Source organism: Mustela nivalis (assembly GCF_964662115.1).
Source record: "Mustela nivalis genome assembly, chromosome: 7".
Taxonomy (NCBI): Eukaryota; Metazoa; Chordata; class Mammalia; order Carnivora; family Mustelidae; genus Mustela; species Mustela nivalis.
This window is the reverse complement of record NC_139026.1, coordinates 32,470,603-32,498,477: the sequence shown is the minus strand read 5'-3', so window position 1 is coordinate 32,498,477 and position 27,875 is coordinate 32,470,603. Positions and strand designations below refer to the sequence as shown.

At 34.8% G+C, this 27,875-nt stretch overlaps 1 protein-coding gene across 1 annotated transcript; it reads right to left on the bottom strand.

The window, feature by feature from the left end:
- Positions 1-11: 11 nt before the first annotated feature.
- RASSF9 (Ras association domain family member 9) lies at positions 12-27,875 on the bottom strand. The gene is made up of 2 exons (XM_082739670.1): positions 27,579-27,875; positions 12-4,837 (listed from the first exon to the last, which is right to left on the bottom strand). Exons 1-2 carry the CDS (start codon positions 27,623-27,625, stop codon positions 3,577-3,579), a joined length of 1,308 nt encoding a protein of 435 aa, XP_082595796.1. The 5' UTR covers positions 27,626-27,875; the 3' UTR covers positions 12-3,576.

Genomic DNA, 27,875 nt, shown 5'->3' with positions numbered 1-27,875 from the left:
CACAAAAGGGCATAACTACTTCTTTTATTATTCTGGATTAGTTACACTTGAAGAAATTACAGATACTTTATATTTGTTACATCAGGTTTATTAAACCAGTCAGGTAGTATGAAAAGAAATAGCCTAATATTTAAAAAAAAAAAAAAATCTGTTTCTGGATTAAAAGGTATTCATTTGTCAACTAGAAAAATACATTCTAAATAAAACAATAATCCTACTTCGAAAAACTATAAAATTCAGCCACAGAAATGTGTTTTGTCATGTACAGATGTTTAAATAATATAAAAATAAAATTTTAATGTATTAGAATAGCTTCTATACACTGAGGCCATTTATTTTTTTGAGTTAGAAAGAAAATAAAACAGATATTTCATTTAGGATAATATTCTAAAGTTATTTTGTGTCTACTACTTAAATTTCAGTTCTACAGAATGCACATTTTTTTCTACATGCATACAATGCATAGGAAAATACCATAATTTAACCATTGTGAGGCTTTTAAAAAGACTATTTGTATTGCCTTAAATCAGTAACTGTGATTTAAAAATAAAATTCAAAAATTTTTCAAAGCACAATGATTTCGTGCCTTCCCTAAAGAATTTGTAAGTAGAATTACTGTTTGAAGTCTGCTAAAATGCATATTTATATATAAAATGCATGAGCATCCCAGAAATAATTTTTAAAATGATTGAAGTAAAAAAAATTAAAAATGAAAAAAATAAAGTAAAAAAAATGGTTGCGGTCTTCTAAAATTTAGCATTTCAATTCAAAAACTGGGTGGGGCAAAGAGGTAAGGAGGTCGATTGGAGGGATTATAGTTAACAAGATAGAAGACAAAGTAATAAAACAATAAAAAATATACATTGGCAAAAGGAAGGTAGGTAAGTACGTAATAAATATGAGCTAAACCGTAACGTAAGTGCTCCTGTATGAAAAATACACCTAAAGTAGTTGTGGGATCTGAGATAAAATATTACAACTGATTGAATGGAATAAATGTTTCAGAGAAAACACAACATGTTAAAAAGACAAAGTGGGTAGGTTTCTGTGTATAGCAGATAGAGGGAAAAAAGGCATTCCAAGGGGGAGGATGAACAAGGTAAAATCTACATTGTTACAAGAAGGAAGAAGAGTCCACTTTGGTTTGCTACTTCTAGCTGCATATAGCAATTTCATGGTTAACCTGTTAGGTTACTCAAAAATTAATAAACACTTTAAAGATTCTATACAGAATTAAAACAGTAAAGACTCTATCAAGTTCTATATTTATAATTCAAATTCTCATTTTAATAAAGAATAGCTTAGTATCTAAGGATGAAGGCAATTGTAGTTGTTTATCTGTATTATTATATTACTCTAAATTAGAGATTCAGCATGGTCACTGATGATTTAATATTGTAATGAGTCAAAAGCACAAATACATTTGTATAACTAAAAAACAACTAGAAGTTCTAAAGTGTATTTGAAAAATCAACAGTTCTACTTTTTGAGAAGAGTCTTCAACATAATTTATTATAAAAATAAAGGAGTGGTCCTTAGAATGTATGTACTGCACTATATAAAAGCAGAAGTTAATTCAAAGATTCTAAAATGAAATTATCTTTCCAGTCCTATTTCTTAACAGAACCTCTTTCGAATTCAGATAATTAATCAAATTATATAACAGATAGGTAATGTTCTTTTCATTATTTTCTCACTAAGGAGTAATACAAAGAGAGAGCTTTCACTTTTGGAAAACAAAATTGCAATTGGTTTATCACTGATGACGATCTTCTGAATTTAATCCCCAGTACTGAACAATGAATATATCAAACACTTTCCTTACTGCTGAATGATTTAATGGAATATTTGGCAAATAAACTTTCCTTTCTCAGATGACCATTCAATTCCTTTCCTTTTTTTTTTTTTTTAAATTCAATCCATGTTACCATTATTATTTACTCTTTTTCACTTTATTTTCCCTGAAATGGAAATTTCTACTTTCTTTACCAGCCAATTTCAACTAAAGCCTTGAGCATTATCTTGGTGCTAGAAGTGATAACACAGAGGCTCTCCAAAGTGAAATACTAAATCGTCCTAAATATCTTCCCAAATATTGGTGAAAAGCCTGGGGATTAGAGAAATGAAAAACTAGCTTAAGAAACTCAGTTAAAACATGCACTATAGTAAGCATGGGAATAAAAGGGAATTATAAATACTGAAATCTTCACCAATATGCACATATTAAAACTAAGTAAAATAATATTCTTACATGTGTGCTGACATACAGGAAAAGTGTCAGCTAAAGAAAAAAATAAACCACAGTGGTATTTATTTAACAGTACAATAAAACAATAAAACGAATTGTTTACAATATGATTACATCACATGTTCTCTGGCAAGAAACAAAGAAAGGAGAGAGGTTGGAATATGTCCTAACTAAGCACCAGGCAAAACCAAGCCTTGTCCAGCACTGTAATAAGTGTCAGTCAAGGTAGGATCTAAATAGTCTCTCAATTTGTTGATTAGTTACTAGCAACCTTGGGGAAGGAGTAGGAGTTAGAGTTAGTACACTTAGTACTTTTATTTATTTTTTTTTTTAGTTTGTACCTTAGATGAAGTTCTACAGAGACCATCTGAATTCCAGTGTAAAAGAATAAAAGATTTTTGTCCATGTGAGTTCCTCTCTGTAGGTTAAAAGGCAAAATGCTAATACTTAGCGTATGCAGAACTCTATTTTACCCAAACAAAGGACACCAAGTTGCCTTTATAGGAGGCTGTTTTGTGAACAGGGTGTAAATAAACAGGACTGTGACCCTGTGATTTTCTCTGTAGCCCACATCATACCTCACTCAAAAAACAAACCTGCAGAGACCATTTGTTTGATCAGAAGATTTGCTTTGTCAGAGAAAGCCCAGGCATAAGTCTTAATAACTTTAGCCATTTTTAGAAAAAATTGCTGTTGTATGTAGCCCTTGGCCCTTTCTTATCTATACCCCCACCCAATCCACTGCTGGTATTTGCACATGTCCCACTGGGAGCCCTTCCCGCTTTCTGTTGTCTGGGTCTAAACACGCAGAGGGGTTCAGAAAGTCTCAGAGATGATGTATATTCTAAGTATCAATGAGAAGAATCAAGACCTGAATTAATACAGTTATAACAGCATAATTGTCATGTACATTACAGACTTAAAAATTCCAATGATATAGCTTTGAAAAAAATATATCACAGCACATTTTTAATTTTACTTGTTCATGTGTCTAGTTTCAATACATTGACTGCAATATTAAGAATTAGTTTTGTTTGTGTAAATCATTTCTCACAGAAGCTCTAAGAGATGATAATTCCCATCAAATCATTTCTGTTAGACACCTGCAAGCTATTTGCGTTGCATTCCTAATAAACATCTCCTCATCTGAACTTGTAATAATTAGGTGACTTTGGAACTTTTAAATCAAAAATAAACTTTCTCTTGTTTTTACTAACTACTGGATACTCAACATGATTTACATCATTTTTCAGAATGTGATATTTAAAATAAACTTTCCTGTTAAACAAACACGAACGTTAAAGTAGGTCAGAAACAAGCCATTCAAATTATGTTGACAATAGCACCACGTCTCCTCCAGTTATTTCCGAGTCCTGACTATGGTTAGAGCTGATACCAGTGTCCGAGTCAGTGTCATTTGTATACAAGTTAAATACTCTTTGAGTCAAGGAAGGAACCTCCCCACTGCTGCTGGGGCCCTCAGATTCCTTCCCTCTGTTTTCCTTTAGTTGGCATCCATCTTTGTTGCTAATATGCAGCGAATTGAGCTCCTTGGCCAAAAATTCATACTCTTTTGCTTTCATCTGAAGCAGTGAGTCAGTGTATTTAATCTCTTTCTGGACGCCACTCAAGTGAGAGTGAATTTTCAAACCAGCTTTCATGCTTTTCTCCAAATCACACTTAACATTTTCTAAATTAGAGCTTTCAAGCTCACTTGCAGCGGCCCCTTCCACATCTTCATTTATCTCTGTGCAAACACTTTTTACCTCTTTTTCTATTTCAGCAGAGAGCTTATCAATGAGCATTCTGTAATACGCTAATCTCTCCTCCAGGTGTCCAATTCCATCACTTTCAGTCAGGTCGTCCAGACTCTGGTTTTCATCGGAAGGCAAGTCCAGCTTCTGCTCAATTTCACCGAAACTGGGCATTAAATATGCATCTTGGACATAATTTTCTCCATCATTTTCTATCCTATCCAGGTGGAACTTAGCTTCACACTTCTCAATTTCCAGATCCAGCTCTTTCATTCTCTTGACCTGCTGATGAATGGTGTGGTCCTGGGAAATAATCAGATGAACTAAGGTCTCCATGCTATCTCGGTCATGGGAAACTGTGTCCTGCTTAATTTTAGCCAGTTTCCGGAAAGTTTTTCTGACTATTCTTTTTTGCTTATCTGGTGGTAATGTCTTCATGTAATTTGCTGGACTGAGTTCCCATACTTTTTCCGTGTTTTGCACTAATTTGGCTTCAGCTGTCCTCCACAATGGAGCTGGCAGAAAAGCATCTGCTTTAACCAAGACAAATTGCATATTGGGTTGCTCATCTCCCCAGGCTTTCCAAAGCTTCAGGATTCTAGTTAGTGGAGGAAGAGCCCGCTCTGAACCCCTCCACTTTTCTATGATGCAGTAATCACTGGGCTTCCCCAGCAGAAATCGTTTCTCTCCAAATGTAGCCTCGTGTTCCTCAAGCAAAGCCTGGATGACATCAGCAGCGGTGGTGCGTTTAGTTAACCCACAGACAATCTTCTCTTCTTGGCAAACCCAAACCACAATTTCCTTCTCTTCTGAATCCATGTCTTTAGTGGGAGATCTGAAAGAAAAACAAAATACATTATATTTCTGTCATCGCCTGTGTAAACTTAGAACCATGGTTTAACTTTAATACCCTTTTCAGATTTTATCCTTAATGAGAGATGCATCTTGAGGCAGAGAGTACATATGAATCAGAAGTTTTAATGCAGGGATAAGAAAATCAATCTTAATTTCCTTTTATTCCCTAGTGGGCTCTGGAAAGAACAAATTGTCACCAAAGACAACTGAGGCTATTTTATCTATAGAAGTCAGCCACAATATAACTACAGTCAGAACTGCTAGAGTTAAGATAATAATTAAAGTGGAGATGAATAAAGAGAGAAAAAAAATGACAATTTTTCCTGGAACCTTAGGATTAAAGACCATGGAAGCATAGGTAGGAATGGTGGGGTAATATTGGAGTCATAGAAGTAAAAATAAACCATTATTGAAAACAGTCATACTTTCATCCAACAAATGTTTATTACATGCCTACCATATGTTAGACATTTCTGAAGCTACCAAAGGCACCACAGGACACAAAGGAGAAGACAACACAGATATAAATGTGTAATTATTATAATGGCAGGTAGTGGTAAATACTAAATTAAACAAGATAAAGGGACAGAAGAAAGAGAAGTCTGCTTTACTCACAGCGTTCAGGAAAGACTTCCTCTAAGAAGATGACCTTTGAATAGAGGCATAAATTTTGAGAAGGTCATCAGAGACCTAAGAGAAGAATTTTAAGAGCGAACGGAAGGGCAAGGGTCATGAGGCATGTTCTAGAGACAGAGAGAATGCGAGGGTAGTTGGAGGCTTGAGGATAGTAGAGTTGGGGGTTGTTGCCGGAGAGAGGGAAAGGTCAAAGGGTAGGCGATGAGATCTAGCAGAAATGCACATCCCATGATAAGGCATTTGGATTTTGTTCCAGTTTTAGTGAGAAGCCATGAGAAAGGTTTAAGCAGAAGAGATTTATGATCAAATTTATGCTTTAAGTATATCCGGCCTGTTTCATGGAATAAACTTAAAAAAAAAGGGGGGAGGGGGCAAAAGCAGAGGAAGGCAGGCTTAGGTGAAAGCCTAGTACAAAGATCTAAGAAAGAGAGGGGAATTGCCCAGACTAGGGTTTTAGCAGCAGAGGTATTAGGAAGTGATCAGAGTTAGGATATATATACAAGTAAAGACTTGATCGTAATTTCCTTTGTAGCAGAGAAGGATGGGAAAAAAATCAGTTTTCTGAAGAAAAATAGCCATAGACGTAGTAAAAGAAACAAGGAAGTTCTGTGGTTTCTGGGCTATACTCTGTAGAGAATTTTTACGATCATATTTCCATCATGAGTGTAAGTCAAACTGACCGTCTTTCATAATACCTCTTTAAAAGAATGTTAAGAAAGAAATGATATAAAGTGAATTATAATCCAATATGATTTATGGAGACAAGATTTTCAAGTCGTAATTGGCTTGTTGTGAAAGTTTATTTATGTAGCACCTTTGAAGTACATGAACTCATACAAGAAGCATATATGGAAGAAATTTCCCCTAGCTTCTAGAATCTTTTAACACTTAGAATTACAGTGTTTATCTTTTAGCACCAAAAGTGACTAATCCTACATGATTATCTTTATTTTAAATGACTAATCATTACACCTTAATTACTGACTTCCCTGAGGTCATAAAGTGACTACTAACAGTGAAAGGACAAATTAGTGACACCTAACAGCAAAGAGGACCCAATAAAATTGATATATCCAACTGTACCAACATTTTATAAATGATTATTCAAAAAATCCTATGGGGTTATGATAGTTCACTTATAAAATATTTAACCTTTAATGACCCAGCATTGAATAATGTGGTATTTGACAATATTTAAACTCATCGTTTAATAATTCTAAGCAGCAAAAATGTAGGTAGAATTTAGGGCAACAGAATTATTTTTATATTTCAGTTAGTAGAGAAATAGCACACAAATACATTCTAAGCAGACCAGTAAGTACGCAAAGTAACTGATACTAACACTGTTTGTGTTATGGCTGTACAGCACAGATTACCTCTAAATTAATTGTTACTTTCATCTGTTTTGATAACAAACTTTTTTTTGCTTTATGCAGTTAGAAGTTTACCTACCAAATTGCATAATTTGAAAAGAAGTAAACCATGCCGCATGCACTTACTGTATGTTAAATTATAGCCATTTCAATATGCACTTTTTATAAATAATGGTAAAAATAACAAAACTGAGCAATTGTTGCAGTTATCAACTTTATAAGATCATGCCAATAGCTATTACATTAAAACTAAGAACACAGGACATCTTTATTTTATACTATTTTTTAGTATTCGTGATTAAATGTTAAAAAAAATTCCTACCAAAAAAAAAAAAATCCTACCAAAAATAAGTAGTCCCAAAGATAATAACCATCAGTCATAAAACATTTAACAAATAAAACTGTTTCAAGCTCCTGCATATATCAGTCATTTAATCCTCACAATTCTGTAATGCAGGTAATAATATTATCACCATTTTATAGATAAAGAAACTAAAGCACAGGGGTTTTTAATGATTCACCTAAGGTCACACTGCTGGTGGTGCATTGAGGATTTAAACCCAAGGAGGAAAGCAGGCTCCATAGCGCAGTGCTAACCATTATATTGTAAAAACAAGTTTGTGAGTTCAATGATTTTCTTTTTAAGATTTTTTTTAAAAGTAATCTCTACACCCAACATGGGTCTCAGAATTTACAACCCCAAGATCAAGAGTCACATGCCTTACTGACTGAGCTAGCGGGGCACCTCTCCTTTCATGATTTAGATATGTGGATTCAATTGGAAAAAAAAAAAAAAAGTCATAAAATACACTTCTCTTTTAAGAGGAACATTGTTATATAAATTTGCCTTTGATAGGAATGGAACTCTAATGTCCTATTAGAACATAGAACAATTGGTCAAGGGAGGACTTTTCCCAATGGCCAGTTATGGGAAAAAGTACATAAGAATGCATTGCCTTCTCTGCCTTTTCCTTATTAATCTTGTTCTTACTCTGATGCAGTACCAAAGGATTTCTGACAGGTCTGGGCACCTGTGTTGGCTGACAAAACTCTCATTTATGTATATGTAACAACACCTTACTGTTGTTTTCTTAGAGTAGTCCCTATATCCTGTTCCATTTTTCAGAAATATTAGTTCTGGGTCTGTAAGAAAGGATGACATATGACCTATACCCTCTTCAGCACTACACTGTAGTTGTGAAGAAGACTGAGAAGCAGAGATCCGGAAATCCTTTGGTAACCTACATAGAATAATAATGATGACATACATGCCAATTCCCCAATACTTCCATGCCCCTACTCCAATTGGGACCTGTTTTGTTTGGGAAGGATCAAGTGCTTGTCTATTGTGGCCTCCCCCAGAGACCTGCTACAGCTCATGTGGATAATGTAACCCTAGTGGTCATTAAGCACCATCCAAAGATAGTTATTTCTACATTATGTATGAGAAAATTAGTTCCTTAATAATAACATCACAGTCTGACTGGTTCCAAATATTTTTTTTAAGTCTACCTTAAGCATTTTTATATTTTCTGAGTCAGTTATCCCTAAATATTTTGAGGAATTTTTACAACCATCATCCAAACCAGGTGATTTTCAGAAGTTCTACCCCTTGATTGAATATATTTAAAAGAAATGACTAACGAATTTCCATAATAAATCTTCCATGCCTACTAAAAGATTCATCATGTTTAAATTCTACTTTTTAAGCAGGCTTCGAATTCGAAACTGTATTTATTTTGTAGTATGGCCCCAACTGAGTTTCTATCTTCATTCATTTTCCAACCCTCTGTACCCTTCACTGCAATACTGCAAAATCTGACTTACATTTTCATAAGGTTGCTACAAATATCAAATAACAGAATAATTAAAAGAGCTTTGAGAATTGTGAAAAATGTACTGGGTAAATATAGGTTATTAACACTAACAAAATTACTGTTATTATTATTTAATACAGAGAGGGGTGTAGTGTTTTTAGTGTGCTCATTCAGTAATCTTATTGACCTTGTATAGTAGTTAACATTATTTTACAAATACTTTCTAACACGTTTCATAATACTTTTTCACCTGTTTTAACTCATCAATTTTTTGCATAGGCACTTTCAATAATAACATAACTGTTTGACATTATTAAAGAGACATTTCATTTTATTTATTTTATTTTTTAAAAAAATTTTATTTATTTATTTGACAGAGAGAAACCAGGAGCACACAAGCAGGGGACTGGCAGAGGGAGAGGGAGAAGCAGGCTCCTCACTGAGCAGGGAGCCCCATGCAGGGCTGGATCCCGTAACCCTGGGAGCAAGACCTGAGCCGGAGGCAGATGCTTAACCAAATGAGCCACCCAGGCACTCCAATAAGAGACATTTTAAAACATCATTAATATAATCATGGGATCACAGAGGAGCCAAGAAAACTTTTAGTCTTTCTCTGATTTATAACCCTCTGATTTTGTTTAAAATTTGTGCTACTGAGGTTCATTACACTTTATATATATACATATATATACACACACACACACAAATATGTGTGTATATATATACACACATATATGTATATATATTATATATATATGTATATATGTGTGTGTATATATATATATAAAATTCTATAGCTATTTCATTATTTGGTGCTCACCTTGGTTGGAATATCATAAGATTCATATGATTCATAAGATTCATATGCTAAATAAAGCTCTTCAACAACATCTATTAACCTTACTTATGGGTACTTTTCCATATTCACTCTGAAATAATAAAATTAAATATTGGGCTTCTTGCATTCACTCTATAGTCAATCAAGAAATTAAAAATATTTCTCCATTGATAATTAATTTTAATAACACAAAAACAATTACACAGAATTAAGTTGAGTTGGCTTATAATTACAAATGCAATGTTCATACACTCAAATATTTCTTCAACAAATATGGACAAATCATCAGAGAATAAATTAACTATCTAAATATGGGAGTTTTAAGATAAAAAAAAAAGTATTTACTAGGATATTACAATGCCAAACCGAAGATCTCTGAAAACATACTTAGTGAAAAAAGACTTATTGTGAAAGCAGAGAAAAATGAAGATAAATGGATAAACTTTGGCCATCTTTATTCAGTTGCCCAGAGGAAAAGAGCATTGAAGTTAGGGCACAGGGGATTAAATTAAAGAGTAACATTTATTCCTAGTATATACTAGACATTAACGTTTAATTGAAATTTGACATATAAAACTTATTAGGACTAATATATTATATGGAAGCCTACTTTTTTTTTGTTTTTTTTTTAATTATTTTACTCATCATTTTTTTATTTATGTGTTTATTTGAGAAAGAGTGGGAGATAAAGACAAAGCACAGGCAGTGGGGAGAGAAAGAGGGAAAAACAGACTTCCCTTTGAGCAGGGAGCCTGATGTAGGACTCAATCCCAGGACCCTGGGATCATGACCCGAACTGAAGGCAGAAATTTAATGGACTAAAATACTCAGGCACCCTGGAGGCATACTTTCAAAATAATGAGAATAATTAAAATGATAAACTAATTAATTAAGAATTACATTATAAGATAGCTTCTAAAACCTACTATACAAATACTAGAATGCAATCTATAGATATTTATAGAAAATAATTTGAACATGTGAATGCATTTTCCACAGAACCTCTACTACAACTATTTCAGAGGTCAGCCCCGAAAATTGGATATGGACACAATCTAGCCAGTATGTATAGGAGTGACTCAAAGTGAAATGCTTTTATTGCTTAAGTCTCCTGGGAACCATATTCCATGCTTAGAAATTAATAGTTAAACCTTTCCAGGTCCAAACTATTGGTGGCCCCTGTGCCAACATTGTGATGGATTGAAAGATGAAGAACTGTGGAGCTCTGAGGGCATATCTGAGTCCTGGTCCATTGCTCAAAGACTGTTCTCTGTTTCCTTCTTATTATTATTACCTATTTTTTAAACTGGAGAGTCTCTCGTTCTAAACCAGTGGTTCTCTACCAGTGGTGATTCTGCCCCCCTCCCCCAGGAGACATTTGACAACGCTCGGAGACATTTTTTATTTTTACATTAGAGTTCTGGGGTACCATCAGCATCTAGTGGGTTGAGGGAACATAAATGTTCTGCAGTGCACAGAATAGTTTCCTGGTAGCAAAAGCTTATAGCTACAAATGTCAACAGTGGTGCAACAGAAGAATCCTCTTCTAGATTTACAACAAAATCAATGTTACAACTTCACCTTTACTCTTTTTCCTTGTATGTTCTGGAGAATCTAATACAAAAATTATGAAAGCAAAAATAATAAACAAGGGAGACATTTCCAATCTCGAAAGTTGGCATTCTACTGCCAAAATGCAACTTTTTTTCCTCCTTTCACTCTACAGCCTGCTTTATGTTTATTATTAATCCTGCCCAACTGGATTTCCCTCTGTTAATCCCAGAACTGGTCCTAAGGAATGCTGATACTTGCATTTAGAAACACAAACACTCAGAACAGGGTTAATTATAGTTTAGGAAAAAACTTTCATTCATAGACTAATAAATCTTTCTCCTTCATTAAGAAATGGTATTTGAATATCTATGACATGACAGACATAGTCAGGAGACCAGGGCAGTGTCAGCGGTTTTAGGGGGGAATGGGAGTCTGCAGAAGGGGTTTTCATTGTGTTTTTCTCCCACTACTTTACCGTCTATTCTGCCCTGACAGAAGGGACAAAGACCAGAATTAGGAATGGACCCAGAGTTTGGGGGAAATAGAGGCCAAGACCTACAGTCTTTACAGGATGAAAGGGAAATTCCTAGAAACAACAGTGAGAAATGAGGGAAAGCATCTGTAGCACCCAGGCAAGGCTGGGGGCATTGTAGGCATGTAAAATAAGCCTAGAGAAGTCAAAAATAGTCTAAAATTACCTTAGTCATAAAACTACAGTGAATATAACACTACCTTGTTCGGATTATTTACAAGACACCTTGGGTTTGAAAACTGTCCAGAAGTCACCATTATTCAAGTGAAATGGCAGATGACACTGTATTTACAAATCCAGTTATTTGTGCTGATTGCTGAATACACACCAAGGGTTATGAGTATTCTACATTTTACTGACCTTTAGCCAAGTTATGATATTGTCATAGTATGTTTTTTTTTCATGAAGTTGAGTAAATAAATGCTTTTTAGTCAAACTTCTCATTCTATAGGGAAATGAGAACTGTCTCCTTAGTATTTTAACTCATAATACAATTTACTCCCTTCGAGTTATTCATTAAACCTCAAAACACATTTATATGCCTCAAAAGATTAAAGTTGATTTGATTCTGATGTCACTATGCAATTCAATGTTATAGCAAGGAACACAACTAGAATTGATACAGTATGAATACATATATAATTCATTTTTGTGTCCTGTATTCTGATAAATGATATACAAAATAGCAATACATAGGAAAAAAAAAAAAAAACCTTAGTTCTTGCACAGATTCTGATCCAGTAGAAAGCAGAATTTAATGTCTCATAATATATATATATTTTTAAAGAACAGATAGACAGGTTTGAAGTTGTGAAAACCATTCTCAGGCAGCTCTTTCTTAAAACATCTTGCCCAAATAAGTAATAACCCTCATAGGATATGACATCCAGTCAAATAGAACCTTCAATGTATAGCTCACTATATGTGGCACTCATATAAAAACGTATCAGTACATAATATTGGGAGATAGAATAACCCAACAATGCAAGTTTCAGAAATGATGAATGGTAATGAGAGCTATAAGACAATAATAAGAAAAGAAATTTAATTTCAGTATATTATCTCATGCTCAGATCTGACAATACCTTGTAGAAATTCACATTTCTTTTTTTTTTTTTTCCTTAAGATTTTATTTACTTATTTGACAGGGAGACACAGTGAAAGAGGGAACACAAGTAGGAGAAGTGGGAGAGGGAGAGCAGGGACCCTGATGTGGGTTCAATCCCAGAACCCTGGGATCAGGACCTGAGCTGAAGGCAGCCACTTAACAACTGAGTCACTCAGGTGCCCCAGAAATGCACATTTCTTTGAATAAAAGCAAGTAAGTCATTAAAGAATAAAAATGGATGATGATAAAAAACAAGTTTACCAATTTAAGTTTTATACTCAAGGTTATAAACTAATATTTGAGTTCACAGATCCAACTCTATGTCAATTTATCAAATTTAAAATGCTGGGGATGCCATAAATAATCATTTTGGATGCTGAACATTTAAATCACTTGTTACAGCTATTTTCAAACAAAAATACCATACTTTCAAATTTAATAGCATCTTTTCCCAATAATCAAAATTATCACAACTATAAATAAGTTAGCTAATAAATTAGCCTCGTCATTATTATATAGGAGAAAAAATTATATTTTGTATATGAATGGGAAGCTTTGTAACAAAAGTAAAGGAATAACCCAAACACAAACAGAAAATGGGTTGGATAAAACAGAAAAGTGGGTAGGATAAAACTTAAATGTATTAAAAAAACAGAAAGTTCTATGCAAATTAACTGAATCCATTCCAAGTTAGTTATCTTCCAAATAAATTGTCCATTTAGAATTACAGTATATGAGCTTTATAACTTGCTTCAACAATAATTAATGAAACTGTAGTTTTAGCAAATATGAATAGATGCTGAGGATAAAATGATATAGAAGGTAATTATGTTCAGGAATTCGTCATACAACTCGGGAGGAGAAAAGCTACACTTAGAAAGGGAGATTCTAAAAATTCAAGACCATTTAAACATTACTGAAATTCATGAGATAAACTCTGAACAAATATGTTATAAAATACCTCACAATAAAAAAAAATAAAACTTAAGTCATATTTAATAAATAATAATAAAAACATTATAATTGACCTCTAAGTCTTCAATTCATTCTCCAGTCATAAAACTCTTTGTAGAAAGTCTGATTAAATAAAAGAACCTCAAGAGATTTAATATAGGGCAACATATTGATTTAGATATGGTCTATAGGGGCCCATGGCTGGCTTACTGGGTACAGCATGTGACTCCTGATATTGGGATTATGAGTTTGAGCCCTACTTTGGGGCAGAGTTTACTTAAAAATTAATAAATAGTAAAAATACTTCAGATTTTGTCTGTAAAGAAGACCCCTTCAAATTGTGACTTCACATGATTATGTGTGGACCTGGTAATTGAATGACAGATATTTAAAACATAGTGAAGTGTGTGTGTGTGTGAAGAGGTACACTGGATAGTAGCTCACTTTGTTAAATGCTTAGTATGTGCCTGCCATTGTTCTAAATGCTTTATATACATTAACTTATTTAGTTTCCATCACAATCTGACCAGATATAGCCTGTTGTTAAACCCATTTTATAGATTAGAAAACTGAGGCACAGAAGATTAAGGATTTACACACACACATAGAAATCACTAGTTTTATGTTCTACTAATGCCAGTTCAATTTTCTAGGAAGTAAGCCAGGAATGCAGGGTAAGAAAAACCCTGTACATAACATAATTGCAGGGTAGCTACAGTACATAAGTCCCATAAACAGAGAAAAAGGAAAGGAATGTGTAAAGAATGTGTGTTGGAGACAACTGGAGGTTAAGTAAACTAAGCTTGTAATTCAGATTCCGGAAATTGATTTAATCAAAATGTAAATATTTAACATGTAGTATTTACCAGATGAAATGCTGAGCAAATACCTAATCTCATTGGAAATTCTTCTGCTCATTTCCCAGTGTTACCTGTGCCTGGCAAATACCTAAAGTTTCCTTGTTGATTTGTACATTTTAGAGAAGTATTTTATAACAACTAAACATACATATATTTATTAAAGGAAAGTTACCTAGTCTGAATATTTAGTTTAATGACAATTGTAGTTTCGCCAGCTATTAGCGTGAGTTTTCCTGTGGGCAGCTCAGTCCATAACTGGTTTTGCCTACTTAGTGGAAGATATTCCCTAATATTGGTCATTTTTTTACCTTGTATCTGCCTGCAGCTACCTATTCTTCCCTCTCTAAATGTATTCTGAAATATGCTGGCATATTCGAATGGCACTAGAAAAATGTAAGAATTTGCATTACCCAGTAGGATAGCTGAAAACATAAGATGAGCTCTTTTATCCCTGATTTCCACTTTCGGAACAAAATCTAGAATAAAATGTGACTTCCAAATGGAAGGTGAAATAATAAGCTGCTCACCTTAGTTGCAAATAAATTACCTAAAGAGCAACAAAAAATTTATAACTTTAGCAACAAGAATATACGAGGGCCTGTCATGCCATTTTGTTAAAAAAAAAAAATTAAAAAAAAAAAAGGACTTACTTGAAAATACCTTGGATAAGAGAAAAACTGGTCATCCATGCCCAAAGCATCATATGTCCATCTCCCTTCCCCAAACTTTAAGCTTTTTCATATGCTCTGAATCTCACTGTCTCCACCTCCTCTAGAACTTTGCTTCAAAATGTATCCCTTCTTAAACTCTTTTTATCCTCTACCTTTCCCTCTGGTCCTTCCCACTCTCCTGTCATGTTTTATCTACAATTATTATGACCACAAATTGCATCAACTCTCTTTCATCCACAAACTCAAATAGCAATCCATGCTCACTTTCTTTCATTATTTCTTCTCTTTTCAGTAACAATAATCTACCATAAAGTGACTTCCCGCCCTCACCTACCTACCCCCCACCCCTAACAGACACAGTTCTTCTCAGGCTTGTTAGAGATCTCAGAACTCCCAAACTTAGCCACCATTTTGGAATGGATTTAACTTGACTTCTTTGTAACATTTTGCATTGTGATCTTTCCTTTCCATTCTTGCAGCAGCTCATGCCTTGACTCCTGGATTTCACCCTCTAAGCTTCTTGCTTTACCCTTCTAGCTTCTCCTTCACAGATCCTGCATGATGGGACTTGCTTCCTTTGCATATGTGTCCTGCAGGGTGGCTAGAATCTTTTGCAGCTCCTTCCATCAAGAAATGGAATCCATTTCCTCCCCTGGAATAAATCTTGGGATTTGCTTAGCATATGGTGAAAACCACATATGAAAGTTCTGAAGTCCTGGCCTCAAGAAGTCTTATAGCTTCTGCTTTCCTCCAGAAATGCCATCCTGGTACTGCTGCTTGATGAAAAAGCCTGAGATGAAAGACCATATGGAGAGAGAAACCCAGTCATCTCAGTCATCCCATCTGAACCTAGACCTGCTCTCATTGAAACAGCCTAGGTGAAACCAGTAGAAGAACCACCAGCAGAAGAACCACCGGCAGAAGAACCACCCCCAGTTCACCTGCAGAATCAAAACAAACAAGCAAACAAATAAATAAAAATTTAAAAATAACAAAAATAAAAATAAAAAAGAGGACAAATAAGTTGTTTTCAGCCACTAATTTTTAGGATGTTTTATTATGCAATAAGATTGATACAAATAATTACTGATACTGCTATAAATGGCCTCCCCCAGTTTCCTCTGAGTCATTTCTTGTCTCATTAAACACATTTTATGGGTGACTCTAATATTGTCCACAACTTTATCAGCCCATTGTATGCTGATATTCCCAAATCTACATAAATTTGCCCTTGAGCTCTAGACCCGTATTCACAAGCTCCTTTCTTGCATGTTTACTTCATATTTACATTGTATAATTCACAGGAACCTCAAATTTGACTGATTAAAACTAATTCATCATCCTTTTCTCTCATACTCCAAACTATTCCATCCCCTGATTCCTCATGTTATTGAATGTGATCGCTGTCCCCCATCCTTTCTCACAAGCTTGAAAACTAGGATCTTCCTAGATTCTTTTCTCTATGTCATCCCCCTTTAGTCAGTAAGTCTGCCTTACTTATTCTCTCAACTCTCAGTTTCACTACAGATTACTGTAGTAAGCTATTAACTATGGTTTTATTATAAACTTTTCCCCACATTACATTTGTGTTCCACGACATTGCCAAGCTGTCCTTTTAAACGGCAAATCTGCCCATACACCTTCCTTGATTAAAGTCTTTAAATGGTTTCCAAGTCTTTTTAAAAATTTCTCTCTCTCTCTCTGCCCCCCTCTCTCCTCTCTGTCTCTTCCTTTCCCTCTCTCTTTCTCTCCTGTTTTCTCTTTCCTGTCTACTCCTAGGATTCCTTCCATGATCTGATTCCCCAAATCATAGCCAAACACTCCTTAGTATGAATGTTAATATGAACCCAACAGGTTATCCCTGACTTTGATCTCTGACATGCTTTGGGTTTCTAGACTGCATTGAACTGCTTCTGCCAGTTTTGTTTTCATTCTGGGCCATTCTGTAACTTGCTTCCTTGCCTGAATTACCCTTTTCCCCTATTCTCTCTTACTCTTCTTTAAATGTCCCTTCAGTTAGGCAAATTCCCTTACCTTCTCCGAATAACCCCCTTCTCTCCACCCCAGATGGAAACAGGTGCCCTTTCTTGACACATTCAGTAATAGTATTTTCTACCTTCCTTTTTTCTAGTTTCCCAGTCAGGTCCTGGACTGAATCTTTCATTTTTGAAGCCTAAGTGCCTACCATAGTAGATGGCAAATGTTTCTTTTATTTTTTGCAGCATGGAATTGGAAGTAGGTTTTGGAGAAGCATACAAAGAGAATTTTTCAGTCAACTAGCACCTAGTAGTTACAACTGTCCCACCATCTATTTTTGTAAGTAAAGTTCTATTGGAATACAGTCATGCCCATTTAATTATGCATTGTCCATGGTTGTTCTTACACTCCATCGACAAAGTTGAGTAGTTGAGATAGTGACATTATCCTCCAAAAAACCGAAAACACTGATTACGTGGCCCTTTCACAAAATGTTTGCCGACTCCTGACCTAGATGATTTACCTGCACCAAAAATTTAGATTTTATTATTTAACCACATTATGTAAAACTCCCATACATAATTCTATGTATGACTCTCTAGAGGATAAAAAGGTAAAAATCATGTAATCTTCCAATAGGAGAAATTTCCAATCCCTGGAAGTGATGGCCATGCTTGGAAGTCATTTGGACCAAAGGTAATGATTAAGGGATCACTAAAAGGAAGCTCAGTGGTTCATGGAGATTGAGTGGGTTTAACATTAGTCAGCTTGAAGGCCCTGACTAGGAAACCAGTCTTTTGTCTTTAAAGCCCTGTTCCAGGTGCTGTACACTCTATATTAATCAGTCATATATGGATGTCAGAAGGTATCAGAGTAGGCTGGATGAAAGGCCGCTTTCACAGTCCCATCTCAGGTGCAGTGTGTCCAAACACCAGGTGTTTGGAGGTGGAATATTTGGAAACATACAAATTAGACCTTACATTTTTCACTCCTCACCCCATGTTTTTCCCTCCCCAAAATGACCTTTGCCATTCTTTCTGTTGTTCCTGATGACACAACTATGTTCCCAGTTACTCAGACCCCAAATTATAGTTATTATTGATTCTTTGTTTTTCATCCTGATATCCTTTACTACCTCATCCACTCATTTTTCAGTTCCTATCAATTCTGCCTCCACAGTGACTTTTTAACAATAATCACTATGTGACCTCTTGTTCATTTACTGTTTGTTTATTGTCTGCCTGCCTGTCCTCCCCGGCACTACCAGCTCCGTGAGAGCAGAGATCTTGACTATCTTCCTCACTATTTCATCCCCAGCACCTAAAATAGCATGTGGCCCTTATTACAAGGTAAATAATATTTATTGTTGAATACTTATGTTGAATGCATTTTATTGATACTTTATAAATGCCTGCCTTATATGTTAATTATTTATGTATGTCTGTGTGTCTCCTAGTCAGCAAATCCCTTAAAAGCATGATCCATATCTAGTTCATCTCTAATCTTTCATCATCCTGCCCCCTGCAAAATGTGTGGTTCATTTATACTTCTGAATTAAAAAAAAAAAAAATCATCAAATAACCATCATCTTGAGTCAGCACAAGGCAAATATAAATAAGTATATGCCAAATCTGACAAAGTGGGATAGTCGATGAATGTTTTGTTTTTAGAAGCTTAGGCAGGTAAGTCAGCGGTATTGTAGAATGCTTGGACTGTGGACAGTGTTAACAGCACAAGCGGATATTTCACTTAATCCTTGAACCTGATCACATCAAGTTCTCCTAGTTAAAAGTAGAACCACTAATGATGATCAACACTTTTAAAAAAAGTAATTTAGTCTAAGTTTCATGCCTAGTATTAATAGTTCTAGAGAGAAATTCTTGGGATTTCACTATTAGAGTAGAACAGGCAGTCAAGAAACCAAGGCTAATACTTTGTAGTCTTCTGCTAAAAGTGCCTAACTTCCCACATCATTTAAAAAGATGTAATCTCAAAAGTCCAATATAGCTTTACAGGTACTTTTCCTAATGGTGTACAACTCCTGTCTTCATATGAGATTGCAGTTATTCTATGTCTGCCCATAGAAACACTCATGGTTTTTCAATAGCATCCCTCATGGCTTCTAGGCAAATGTTAAGGTCCTTATGTGCAGATCTAAAAATAGGTATCCTCAGGCTCTACTATGAATGACTTTGGTCTCCCCAAACTAATGCTCTCCTACTGGATCTTCAGTACCCTCAGTTAACCATAACTGCAGGGAATTCCAAGAGGACTGAAAAACATCAGAGTAAAAGAGGAGCCTTGGAGTAACTAGAGGTAGCTATAAAACATGCTAGTCATTGGTTGAAAACAAGTATATACTGTGCAAGTATATCCAGAAGTCTCAGCCACAGAACTCCTATCAATTATATACCCTAATTAGTGAGCATAAAAACTTGCTGAAGTTGGACCATTATCTGCATAACTAAAACTAAAATTAAAATGTCCACAAATAGAATAACTCAGTTTTATGAACTGATAAACTGACCAATTTAATATGATTATTAGAAGGAAAAACAGTCAACGGTAGTTGACTGTAAGTCTAATGCTGCTATATAAACACATTCTTAAAATCTTTTCTGTACACTTCCTCAACTGTAAAATTCTTTTTTATTTTTAAACAACCCAATCAACATTATGGATTCTTGCCAAACTGACCATATTTCTGTCTGCTTCTTGATCCTTATCTTTTGATTATCCTATCTTAGTCAGTCTTACCATTGTGTGATTCAACCCCCTCCTACATCTTTTTATACATCTTATTGTGTTCCCTACTCTTGTCCAAGCCTGTCACCTAACTGTGGGAGTTTAATAATAAATGCTATCTAATTATGATGATGCTCATTTTATTTTTCTTTACCTCCATATACTCCTCTGTTACGTACTTCTACTTAGAGGTAATCAAAACCATTTATTGAGCACCTACTGTACAAAGGAACAGCCTTTTTCACTGCAAGAGAGTACACTCTCATCTTCTTAATTGCATCATAAAGACTGTGATTTTACCTACCCTGTCAAAGACAGTTTCCCATGCAAGAGTGATTTAAAAGAAAGTTCATGCTTGAGATATTTAACTACAGTGCTGTTCTCTCAATTAGTTTAATCTCTTAGGAATGAGGTTGTGTCTTTGCATGTCTGGTACCATACCAAATACATAGACTACCAGTCTTAAAGAACTAAAATAAAAAGATAGCTACTCATAATATTCATATATTCATATTATTAAATGTAAAATTGTACTTAGCAAATAGCAAACACTCAGTAATTCCTAGATATTATCATTTATAAACTAAACACACCTTTTAATAAGAGAAAATAAACATTTGATTTTTACCATAATGCTACCTTTTGTGGTAGAAGTTATGTGTCAATGCATCTTGTTTTAGACAAAATAAAATTATACACTAAAAAAAAAAAATCTATCTTTTAATTCTATTTTTAAAAGTTATCTTCAAAAGGTAAACAAGCAAGATAAGAGAATTAAACTCTACTCTGCAGAGGGTATTTTAGAATCATAGAACTTTAGAAATTAAAGGGAGCTTAAAAATTTAATTCAGGGGTACCCAGGTTGTTCAGTGGACTAGGCATCTGCCTTTGGCTCAGGTCAGAATCCCAGAGTCCTGGGATCAAACCCCCAGGTTGCCTTGGGCTCCCTGCTCAGGAGCGGAGTCTACCTCTCCCTCACCCTCCCCACTCCACTCCCTCTTTCTCTAGAGCACTCTCTCTCTCAAATAAATAAGATGTTTAATTTTTTTTAATTTTAAAAATCTAATTCAATCTCTCATTTTATTAGACAAAGATAAAACTAAATATTTAAATTATGCATTCTTTCTTTTTATCAAAGCTCCTGAAAGACACATAAGGAAATCCCATAAATTACGGTATGCTACACATTGCCAAATCATTAATGGTCTCACAGTTTGGCTCAAAAGAGGAATAAAGATTAAACCTAAAAGCTGTAAGAATTCAAATACTTCATCAAGATCCAAAGATAGTTTTGTACATCACTGATAGACTCATTCCAATCATATTCAATAATTTATAATATACCTCTTTCTATCTACAGAGGAAAAGAGATCAGTGGTAATATAGAAGTTCTGAGTTGAGATTTCCAAGACCAAAATTTCATACCATGTTTAAATATGAAAACTTAGATATACTTCATAGCATTTTAGTCCTACAGGCCTGAACAAAAGGTGAATATTTATTGAGCTTTTATTACTATCCTCCTGGTACTGTGCAGTCTTTTAAATATAACCAGAGTTAATCTCATACTTGATGATTTAGGATTAACTCTATTTTAGAGATGAGATAAGCCAGTCCTAATCAAGCCATGAAGAATAATGATTAAGTGCATGGGTTCAAATCCTGTCTCTGTTTGTTTATTTATTTATTTATTTATTTATTTATTTATTTATTTATTCTTGCACTGCTTCGAATGTAAAATAGGGGAAATAATAGTACCTTCTTCACAGCATTACATTAAGTATTATGTAAATCACTCAGAACAGTGCCACATGGTGTTAAAAGAAGTGTTAGTAGAGTTGGATTTACCCTGAAGCTCACGAAGCTTAAGCATACGGGTTGCCTCATTTGCACAGCTGTCTTCCCCAGAACAACCTTAGTAATACTTTTATTCATAATTGTGTATTAAAGAGCAACCCTCCTCTAATTGTCAAACTTGAATTTTCCCTTGCATGCTGTTATTATTGGTGTTGTTGTTGTAGTAAAAAGATTAAATATTTGCCCCACACCCCACAATTAATAATGGCATATCTGAGAAAGAACCCAATGTCTGCTGGAATTCTTAACCAAGATATTTTTCTGCCTCTTTCTAGAATTTTCCTTTGTCTCATGAACTATAATTATCCTATAGAAGGAGAAGAAATCCTCATATCATATAAGAAAACAATATTTCCTAACCCTATTTCCCTCTTATCCCAAAAGAAGGGGGAGATTCTTTACACTTAGCAGTGGGATCTATAGTAGCCACTCAGCATCCTCAGGCAAACCTCATTAATATACATGGTTGCACTCAACGAACTGAAGGGAAATAAGAGCATGTCTGTGAGATAAGTTACACTGTTTCTTTGTTTATTTTCTAGCAGAAGCTCAGTAAAGTCTGTTTGTCAGAAGTGGCCCTTCACCATTTGAAAGCCAAGCATTGAGCCTAAGAGCAGGAGTAATGAGAGGTCAACCCTGAACTTACAGATTCATTCTTTAGGTTAGCTATGCATTCACTCAACACACACATACTGATGTACTCCGATCCAAGTACTCTATGGGGACCAGATGTATTTGAAGAGTATATGCTTAATTCGTTTATTCAATCAACAAATATCTGAGAACCAACTCTCACTGAATACCTAGAAAGAAACAAGATAGGTAAGATCTCTGCTCTCACTGAGTCTACAAATGAGAATCTTTTATAGATATCTTAAGTCACTTTATTTATAAAAACAGAGGCCTTTCTAGCCTGCAGATATAAGCCTTTGAGGATAACTTTCCTTGTTTCTCAGCACATTTAATACCCATTGATCATTCTTATTCTTGAAATATCTTGCTTCTCACTGCCAATGCTGAGCACGTATCCATGTATCCATGATTCTATTCCATTTACATGACATAATTACTTTGCCCTTGGGTGACCATCTACATTAGTAAGTTTTCTTAAATGATAATCAACAAATATGCAATCTTCCTCTAGAAGGTGTAGAATTATAACAGGTTACACAGGAATGGAATCTATTTGTTTAAAAGGAAATGTTAGGGATGCCTGGGTGGCTCAGTCATTAAGTGTCAGGGATCAAGTCATGATCCCCGGGTCCTGGGATGGATTTTCAAATAGGGCTCTTTGCTCAGCGGGGAGCCTGCTCCTCCCTCTCCCTCTGCCCCTGCTCATGTGCACTTTCTCTCTCCCCCACTCCTGTCAAATAAATTTTAAAAATCTTAAAAAAAAAATGTTTTATGTGTTGTGTTTTGTCAAAAAGATGTCTTTAAAAACTCCTAAGCAAACAGACATTAAAGAACATTAGAGCACAGACGCATGTTGAACTTGTTTCTTTCACATATACATAGTACAGATAACATATTGCCTCATTTTAGAAAGCCAATATGCTAGAGTCAAAGAGATTCCCTTTCAAGGACTGGTACCAACATACTTCTGGGAGAGGTAAATACATCCATTCCTCGACTTTATTCTATTTTCAGAACTAAAATTAAAAGAAGAGAGCCGAATTTTTGTAGACTTTTAGAGCTATTATCAGATCTCCTGGAACCATACACCAATCAAATAACACCAAAGCTTTCTAAGTTATGCAGTCCAGGTAATAAAGATGTTCTGTAAATAAAATTGTTAACCAGCTACAAACTTTTAAACGTTTTTTTTTTTTCAAAAAGTCCATTTAAGAACCTTTCACCTTGACTTGTTTCATGAATTGATAGAGTACATAATACAACCTCTTATATAGTGGATTTTTAAGTTGACTTTAGTCATTTGAATAACAATTCAAGTTTTAACCTAGAGCTCAATTTCACTGCCTTCAGTGCTCTTGGTATTTTTTTGGCCAGGGATAAAGCATTCCAGTCATTGTTCCTAATGGGCTATCTCCTGCCAACTAATAACTACTTAAGTTACCAAGTATCATCAGGGAAAATCTCTTTCAGAAACTCCTGGGAACTAAGAAGATGTATGTACTCAAATACTATGCATTTCTCAATTTGTTTTCAGGAATATTTTAAGTGTTTATTTGAGGTTAGACAAAATAGTACATGATAATTTTCCATTTCACAAATCACCATACTTCTAATTTCAGAGAAAACATCCATCTTGCCAGCAACTTTTACCATAACTGCAAAAATTAAATTCTTCCTTCTGATGAAGTATTTGTGGCATTGTTACTACAATTAAAAGATTAATTCTGATTACAAATATAAAGGATCTAAGATTGGCTCCATTTCTTTTACTTCTATGAAAGCTAGAAATGAAAAGCATACAAAGTTTGTGTGCCAGAATACCATCATTTGTGACCATGCATTATTCTCAAATTCCCCAAAGGTTATTGCCCCATTTTTTAAAATTTAAATGCTTCTTAAAATTTAGAAAAGATCATGTAGTGGGGTAGGATTAACTTGGTGTCCAATTCCATAAAATTATTTGTCTATTTCCTTGGGTTTTAGATTAGATCAGATGTCAACCAATCCTTTATGAAGCATTCGCTTCTATACAATACCAATCGAGCTCAGAAAATGAATAGAGAATAAAATAGTAACTATGTTTTTATAATTTAATTTACAAATTATGAAAATAACTGTATCATGGGTCCAGAATATGCCAGGCACTGTCCTAGGCATAAAAACACAATGGTGACTAGACAGATATGGCACTGCTCTCTCTAAGCTTTACAACTTGCATTTTCTAAAAGATTTTATGCCTCATACTTCGAAAAGACAGAAAGAGAATAGATGCAAAAAAGTTCAATAAACAAACTTTGTCAAAATTTTATGATCTCAAATTCCTTTTTTTTTTTAAGATTATTTATTTATTTATTTGACAGAGAGAGATGACAAGCAGGCAGAGAGGCAGGCAGGGAGAGGGGAGGAAGCAGGCTCCCTGCTGAGCAGAGAGCCCGATGCGGGGCTCGATCCCAGGACCCTGGGATCATGACCTGAGCCGAAGGCAGTGGCTTAACTCACTGAGCCACCCAGGTGCCCCTATGATCTCAAATTCCTAAGATTCCTTCTAGTAATCTATATTTTTTCCTGCTTACAAAGATGCAATTATGTTCAAGCAGCTCTTTTACTTGTATAAATTATATATCACAAGATATACAAAAGCATTGCTCAAATTCTTCTTTGCATTCTACTAGGAATTTTATATATTTGAGGAATGCCTTAGCTGTTATCAGATAAATGTTTTATCATCAATCACATTTACTGTCAAAGGATGAATCACTTGTCATTTAAGGAAAGATACTTAGTTTCAGTATGCCCAAGTAAGATTATTTAAATCATTATGGAACCAGATAAAAGGGACAGACTTAATCATGTCACTAAGTTTCATGCGTAGTTTCACCTTTGAGAAGGTACAAAAACAAAGCAGAACAAAACAAAAACCCCTCATCTATGGTAATTACTGGACACTGAAAAATAAATACACGTTAATTCTATTTCAATATAACACGTGGCTTATGGACTGCTTAGTTTAAGACACTCATATTTTTATCTTTCTGACCACTGCTGTGGCTTACAAATTCTTAAGAATGGGAAAAGACAAATTTATAAAGGGAAGCACTCAATTATTAGAGCAACTTACATATATCCTCACTATTACCACTTCCATCAAAACACATTCTTAATAAAGCATCGCCATTGGGAACACCATTCTGTTTTCTCAGAAGAACTTGAAATACTTTTAAACTCCTCATTTTTTGTTATTTCTTTCCATTTTTTCATAATTTTGCATAGAAAATGTTATATTAAAAACTGGATACTCACCGTCCTGAATGAAAGCCAGTTTTATGGGTAGACGAAACAGTGGCAAAAATGAGATAACATAAGTGGACATGTACTTCCGTGAGGGAAACTCACAGGGACGCACACACAGTTATTTATACTGAACTGTTCATTTGGCACACAAATGACAGAATTCTAGACTTAATAATAATCAAAATAAAAAATAAGAACACACAAACACAAAACAATCCTGAACTATAAGGGTGTATTTAGAAGGATTAGCAAGACCATGAACTTTCCCCAACTAATTTTTATATATTTTGATGGCATTCTTACAAACATACTTCAGAAATAATGCTACTGTGTAATCATTTAAAAAGTAGTAAGGCTTTTCTATTGGCAGGGGAAGGCTTTTGGAATTATTTTTTAATGCACTGATACCAAACTGATTTTAATGCATTGATACCACTAAATTACAAGCCTATTTTTAGTAACCATCACTAACTTTTTTTAAAGAATATTCAGACATATTTCTTTATTTTAACATATAGTTTCACTAACTGCCAGAAATGTCATATATGTGGTATATTACCAAATTATTAGCAAATAAAACTAGTTCTGAAAGTTTCATAGTACTGATTATTGTTGTTTTCCTTTCTTAAGCAAACTTAATGAACTCAATCATGAATACATTTAGAACAAATTAAAACCAGAATTTTTCAAGTAGACATTTAAGCACAAAATGTGAAGATTTACTTTAAAATTATATCATCATAAATTATGAAGCAGACACTTTAAAATAATTGTGTCATTTCCTACCACGTAATTGTATGCTTTTAAATTTACCCCGAGTAAATTATGACAAGTACTAACAAGCATGATGGAGAGAAGAGTTATGGAAAAGCCCTTATTTCAAAATAAATATACTAACAGTAAAGCCCAGGTCTAAAATTATCCTCACATTGTTTTAGCATATAAATGTAACATTCGGGGTGTTAATAAATTATTTAGTAAGACTGAAACACACATACTGGCTCAAGAAAAATCTGTGTGTGTGTATGTGTGTGTGTGTGAGAGAGAGAGAGAGAGACAGTAATAGAGGAAAGAGAAAGAGAAAAACATTTATTTATACATTTACACAAAGGGCACTGCAGGCTTGGAATAGCAAAAAAAAAAAAAAAACCAAAAAACAAAAAACAAACAACAAATCAAAACAAAGTAAAATTGTAGCAATATGGATTAAGGACTCCTTCTTACTGCTGCTTGAATCCTCCTTTGGTGCCTAAAACCCTAAAACCACCTAAACCTCTCAAAGATATTTGAAACATCAGTTCACATAAAGTTTCTCCACAGAGTATTTTCACTTTGGGAAACTTTCCAGGTTTCAGGAATGCCCCTACTCTAAGGGGAGCCAAAGCATTGTTTCCGGATTGTATCAGCAGCTGTGATTTTCGTTCTAATTAGTGGCTAATAAATTATAGTTATATCTTCATCAAAATTTTAACCCTTCCTATGATATGCTAAAATTTCATGCGGACCAAAATGAAACTTGCCTTCCCACTACACTCAAATACACAAGGCAACACAAAGAAATTTTGGTGATGGTAGCTGTGGAACCAGGACTGGCTAAAGGGGGAAAGAGAATCAAAATAATACATATATATGAGATGTGTATATATATATATCTATATATATATATAAATGATCCTTGAGGTTGAATAATAGCCTGGCCAGCTGAATATAAATACAGAACTTCATTCCCTAGGGCTTTTCCCACTCGTAGCAATTGTCATCAGAATCTAATTGCAACAAAACACCTACTTTCACACAGAAGCCCCCTAACCCCCCCTCCACCCCGACACACACACACACACACACACACACACACACACACACGCTGCACTTTACTTGTTTTTATGCCGAGTCTTTAGCAAGTTTCTTCCAAAGGGAGCCATGGTCCACCAGGCCAGCGAAGAGAAAGGGTCTTATCTCAAAGTTATCTGGAGATGCGGGTGGGGGGTGGGTATCCGGATTTCTCGGTGAAAGGAAGAGGATTGAAAGTTTCCTCTTCACCTCCTCCAAAGGTTCCTGGCTTTCAGCTCATTAGCAGCCGGCTAAGAGAGTTGCTAGAAGTTGTGCAACTGCTGCCTCACTTTGAACTGCGGGATTGTTGTGGCTGCTGCACCTTTGGAGACCTGCCCAGCT